This window comes from Populus euphratica, unplaced genomic scaffold (genome assembly GCF_000495115.2).
Source record: "Populus euphratica unplaced genomic scaffold, PopEup_1.0 scaffold4330.1, whole genome shotgun sequence".
Lineage (NCBI taxonomy): Eukaryota > Viridiplantae > Streptophyta > Magnoliopsida > Malpighiales > Salicaceae > Populus > Populus euphratica.
In genome coordinates, this window is record NW_011504133.1 from 726 (window position 1) to 7,064 (window position 6,339).

Genomic DNA, 6,339 nt, shown 5'->3' on the forward strand with positions numbered 1-6,339 from the left:
TAAAAATTTAAAATCCCTATAAATAAATCAACTAAAAATTGATCTCGTATGAAAAAAAATCTCACAACAATATTTATACAATTATTAAGAACAAAAACAATTAAAAATAAAATAAAAAACAAATATAGTGAAAAAAATCATGAAAAAAGAAAAAAATTACCTTAATGTAGTTGCAAGTGAAGTTAATGAGAGAAATTTTTTTTTTTGTAAAGCATATTAATTAAAAAAAACTAAGAGGATAAAAGAAGAAGAAGACATACCCGAACATAGAGAAAAAAAAAAGGATATGAGGAGAGAAAAAAAGAAAAAGAAATAGATATGAATGATTTTTACATATAGTGAATAATAATAATAATAATAAATGAGTCTATCTCTTATGAAATAAGAGAATCTAGACTTTTTATTGAGGCACGTTAGTGACGGATTTATCGACTAATAATTAAATATTAATATTTTTTAATTATTTCATCGGTAATATTTAATTCAAATTTTTAATTTTATAAAAACTTTTCAGAAAACCGCCAACAATTACCGATAATTTCTCAATCCATCGGTGATTCCGTCTGTGATATGTAAATAAAAATTTTAAATTAATTGAATTTTTTCAGAAAACCGTCAAATAACACCAACGACTTTTCAATCCGTTAATGATTTTTTCTGTAAAAAACAACAATTAACAGTGCAATTAGAAAGTGAACAATTCTGGAGCTCTCTGAAAGATACCGACAGAAAATTTCATCTATGATTCCCTTTGTATTTGACATGATGAACAGTATTCACAGTTTACTGATAGATTTTACCGACAGAATAAATTCTATCGGTAATTTTGTTGATAAATTATTTTTTTTATTTTTGTTTTAATTTTTTTCACTGTAATTCTCTCGGTATATACCGATAAAATATTTTCATATGTAAAATTCCTCAAAAATTTACCAATAAAAATATTCTCTCCATATTTTTATTTATTTTTATTAATTTTCCCAATTATGAAAAAAAAAGGGGGAATTCCAATATATCTACCATCATTTTAAATGTGCCAATCGATGGATTTCAAATCCATTGCTGTTTGGTTGTCCTTTTAACTTTCAGATTCATGATAGTTACCAGCATTGCTTTTCTTGTTTGACCAATTTGTCTTTGACAACATCAGTGTTCGCTCTCCACACAGGACAAATCAATCGGAATGTTTTAGATAAAGCTTCCTAGAATGGATTGGTTCAGTTACCACCCCCTCTTCTTGCATCATCATGTTTCTAACGTTTAGGGAAAAAACCAGCCTTCAACAAAGGATAATGACAAGTCTCGTAGATTTATTTCTTGAATTCTTCTTCTTTTTAGTGAAAGGAACCTTCCGGGTTCTTAAGCACTCAGCACACGTCTCGATGCTTCACAATCACCATTAAGATAACTAAATTTAATTAAGAATGGATAAGTTTCTTGCATTAAGGTAATGGTTATCATTCCAAGCACATGACCATCTCACATGTTCACCAAAAACGTGGTGACGGGCATGATTCTCACCACCTTCACCAATAATTGGTGAAACACGGAGTAATATAATGTTTATTATTTGAAACGGCTACTCTAGGGACAAAGATTTTGCTTCACCATTTAACTAAAAAGAAGAGATATTGTAGCCATCATCTACTCCACCCCAAAAATCGGCTGATACGCAGAAGTAATTATGCCTATGATAACCACTAGTCCAAATGCTTGATTGACAAGTTGTAATTAGCGCCGGATTATGATATAAATGATTAATCGTAGAAGTCTTTCATGTGATTGGTTTATGAAATTCTTGGGAAAATCCACGCCAGACTTCTTAATCGTAGAAGTCTTTCATGTGATTGGTGTATATAGAACTTGTATATATCGATTCCCACTTTGGTTTTAAAAAAAAGTTTATCTGCCATTAATTTCATCATCAGCACGATCTGATTGTAAGATATTGCACTTGATAAAAGACAAAGTCACCTGATGTATCAATAATTGCGACCATAAATATATATGGATCATTATATGTATGCATGTATGGATATAGGTCATCAAGAAAAAAAGGCATATAGAACATGCATCTTGCTGCTATTCATGAAGAGAATGTGAGTGAATATATATATATATATTTGCTAGAAAAAGAATTCCCCGCTGAATCTGATCAAGAGGGCCACGTCAGAACCTCCACTATACTATAAATATACGGGGAGCTAGAGATTACATAGGCCTAAGTGACATAGTCGAGAAAACACACATTGTGAGAACTTTTGAGCTCCATAACTCAGTAGTCTCTGTACATTGCTAGCTAACACAAATTTTTTTCCCACCATGTCACTAAGAATAGCTGCGGACAATTTCCCAACTTTGCCGGTCGGCGAGATGGAGAATTTTGTGGTGGTGAGAGAGTATGATGAAGGGAGAGACAAGGTGGCTGTGGAGGAAATGGAAAGAAGGTGTGAGGTTGGCCAAAGGGGAAAGCATTCACTGGTTACTGACCTTATGGGTGATCCAATTTGCCGAGTTCGCCATTTTCCGTCTCATGTTATGCTAGTGAGTAGCAATTCATCAATTCTCATTAGTCCCACTTCTTTTTTTCCTTTTTACATGACACTCAAGTTTGTGAAAAGAGAAACGTACACAAATTATTCCGTGTTGCATGATCACATAATCTGTAGGTCAAGATTTAAGCAACAAAAATGAAGTTTGAATGTGTGTGTGTCTTAATGGTGTGTTTCTGAAGAGGGAGGAGGAGGCTTGCACTGTGGTTAGGCATTGCCTTTTTTCTTCTTTCCATTTTTCAGTGACAAAAGTCATGTTTATATCATTAAAGCAGGTTGCTGAATGTGGTGATGGAGGAGAGATAGTAGGGGTGATAAGAGCCTGTGTAAATACTGTGACGACAAGAGAAAGTTCAGGCTCTGTCAAGCTAGCTTATATTCTGGGATTAAGGGTTTCTCCTTCTCACAGGTCAGTACTCTCTCTCTCTCTCTCTCTCAAGAAATTGTTTTATACCTCTTTGTTTTTCGCAATCATTTGCATTTAATTGGCCCTCTTCCGTTACTTGATTAGAGCAGCATAAGAAGTGCAATCAAACAAACGTTGCTTTTACTAGATTTAAGTGTCCTTTTGGTGGTTATGGTGAGCACAAAGTGCTCCATGGAAAGGGCAAAACTATCACCAGAAAACCTTTCTTTTGGTGTGTGGGTTCTCCTTAGCCACTGCACCTGACTAATTCGCAGCCCTACTTTGTGAAATTTAACAGTTTCTTTCTCGCATTACTTTTGTGGGTTTCTACGAACCATTCCCACCCCACAAAACACGATTAGATTCGACTATAAAGAGAGAACATTATTTCCTCGTATCATGGAGTGAGGCAAATGCAAGCTAGCCTGGCATTGACACATGTATCCCAATACAAAGACTTCCTTTATCATAGAAAAAAAGCTTCAAGACAATTAGATTTCTTGTTTGTTTCTACTTCGTGACCAATTAAAATTACTTTACTCGACATAATATATATATTGTCCACCACTGATGTCGATATATCCACTTCCTTCATACAATATAATAATAGTTTTGATTTACAAGCATATGCCATTAATATGCCTAATTACTTGGGCAAAAGCTTAGATAAATGTAACCATGATCACAAATTCTCTTTTTTTTTTAAATCTATAATGGTCCTTATCATCTTCAAAAATGTTCCCTACTTTTGCTTAAACGAACCCACCTAAAGTACCTTTTGTGCTCACCTTGGACAAAAACCAACAAGCAATTATATCACGCTTTTATGTATTTTCTTAATTAATTCTTAGTATTTGGCAATGTTGCAGGAGGCTTGGCATTGGCACAAAATTGGTTCAAGAAATCGAAGAATGGTGCAAGCAAAAAGGTGCAGAGTATTCATACATGGCCACAGATTTCTCCAATGAACCTTCTATCAATTTGTTTACCAGGAAATGCTTTTACACGAAATTTAGAACTCTTACCATGCTAGTGCAACCGGTTCATGCCCATTACAAGCCATTAGGCTCCGGCATTGCCATAATTCAACTCCCTCCGAAACTTGCCGAAGCGATTTATTATCGAGTGTTTGCCGATGCAGAATTTTTTCCAAAAGATATTGGCACGATTTTGTCTAGTAAACTAAATCTGGGCTCATTCATGGCCGTGCCCAAAAAGGCTCTCCCCAAGTGGGATCCAACAACAGGAATTCTGCCCTCAAGTTTTGCCTTACTGAGTGTGTGGAACACCAAGGAAGTTTTCAAATTACAAGTGAAGGGAGTGTCCAAATTAACGTATGCATGCTGCACAGGTACTAGGTTGTTAGATGCTTGGATGCCATGGCTAAGGTTGCCTTCATTTCCTGATGTATTTAGACAATTTGGTGTTTATTTCTTGTATGGACTACACATGGAAGGTAAAAATGCATCGAGGCTCATGAAGGCTCTATGTGCATTTGCACATAACATGGCTAGGGATGATGATGGGTGCGGGGCCGTGGTGGCTGAGCTGGCCCAGAGGGACCCAGTTAGGGAGGTGATCCCACATTGGAGGAGATTTTCATGGGCTGAAGATTTGTGGTGCATCAAGAAGCTTGCTGATGAAAAACTAGACGTTGATCGAAGATGTGGACAGTCCGATAGGATGAAACATGGATCTTCTTCACCAGTCATTTTTGTTGACCCGCGTGATATTTGACCATGCTATTTGTAACAAGCTTATACATCAAAAAATGAAAAATGTTTATAGCCATTTTGGACCTCCTTCTTTCTAATCGTAAGGAAAAACTTCCCAGCCATTAACCAAATCTTATTCATTTCAATTTTAATTCTACGTTCGTTTTTGAGAGAGAGAGAGAGAGAGAGAGAAGGACTATTTTTGTTGCGCTTTAATTTTCTTTTGTGATGGGTATAGTTGAATCTTATAAAGTCTGAGCTTCAATAGCATGAACTAGATTGATGGTCGAGCTATTCTCGAAGCTAAATTATTTTTTTTAACATAAAAAATAGATATTCAAGCTCTATAATAATGTTTAGAAGCAAGAAAAATATGAAATTATTGTGTTTAATAAAATTAATTAATTCAATAATATAGATAAAAAAGATAATGATGGTAAATAAATCAAACAAAAAAAATTGACAATGATTAACTACATAAAATGAATGTTTTCCAATATAATGAAAAGATCACCTTATATTCTTAAAATATCTTTATGATCTTATTTGATAATAATAAAAAATTAAATGAGAACACGATAATTTCAGAATTTTTTTTAAAATATTAAAATTTAATTTCTAACAAATTAAATATTGAATATTTTTTTTTAAAAAAAAAATAACAAAAACCAGTCTTAGTCTGCCCAAGTCAATTTTTCATATGCGCATTTTAGTCATGAGATCGAAATAATCTCGTAGAAAGCAAAATAAATAAAACTATGAATCCAAAAAAATAATAACAATGAAAGAAATGAAAACCAAATTTGATATTAAAATAAAATAAAATAAAATATTAAGGGATAAAATAAAAAATTAAAAAAAAAATCCAAACAAAACAAATAACAAAAAAATAAAGACCAAATTTTATATAAAAACTAAATAAAACCAAATGCATGAGAGATAAATTTGAAAAATAAAATCAATTAAAAAATTTTAAAATAAAATAAATAGCAATCAAATAAATAAAACATAAATTTAATAAAAAAATAATAAAACATCTTTTAATTTTAGCAATCCTTCACAAATCCAGAAAAGAGAAGCTAAAAAAGAAGAAGAATAAAATTAAAAGCAGTTGGAGGCTCACTGCCGCTCCTTCATTGATGTGCACCAGACCAATACAGAGAAGGTGACGTGTAACTTCCAACACCACCGCAGAATATGGTATTTGGCCACTAAAAGAAGTTGCAGCTGTCTTTAGAATGCGGTAGGCTTCTCCCATATTTTTTTAACAGTGGCTCTCCTTACAGTCTACAATTAAAAAAAAAAAGGGACTGAACACTCTTTTTTTTTTTTAAGATTAACGTTGTTGTTCGGGTCAGCTTGCGCGCACCACGACTAATTCCACGGATCCTGAAGTTAACGACCATGTAATCCTCCAGTGGCCATCATATGAGCAACCAAGGACTCGAACCTAAGACCACAGAAGGAGCAAACCCCTTGATCCCAAGTCCTTACCACTTGATCACCACCTAGATGATTGAGACTGAACACTCTTAATTTTGTAGGATAGGTAGATTGCTATAAGTTAAAAATTGAGTTGTGAATTTTATTTAATTTTTTTTTCCTGAAAAAGTATTAATTTTCTGTTTTTTTATATATCTTTTGAATGATTTTTATATACTGATCT

The 6,339-nt window shown here is 33.3% G+C and overlaps 1 protein-coding gene across 1 annotated transcript; it reads left to right on the forward strand.

The window, feature by feature from the left end:
* The first annotated feature begins 2,233 nt into the window (after positions 1–2,233).
* LOC105120010 (probable N-acetyltransferase HLS1) lies at positions 2,234–4,764 on the forward strand. The gene is made up of 3 exons (XM_011018201.1): positions 2,234–2,544; positions 2,828–2,961; positions 3,828–4,764. Exons 1-3 carry the CDS (start codon positions 2,323–2,325, stop codon positions 4,693–4,695), a joined length of 1,224 nt encoding a protein of 407 aa, XP_011016503.1. The 5' UTR covers positions 2,234–2,322; the 3' UTR covers positions 4,696–4,764.
* Positions 4,765–6,339: the final 1,575 nt, after the last annotated feature.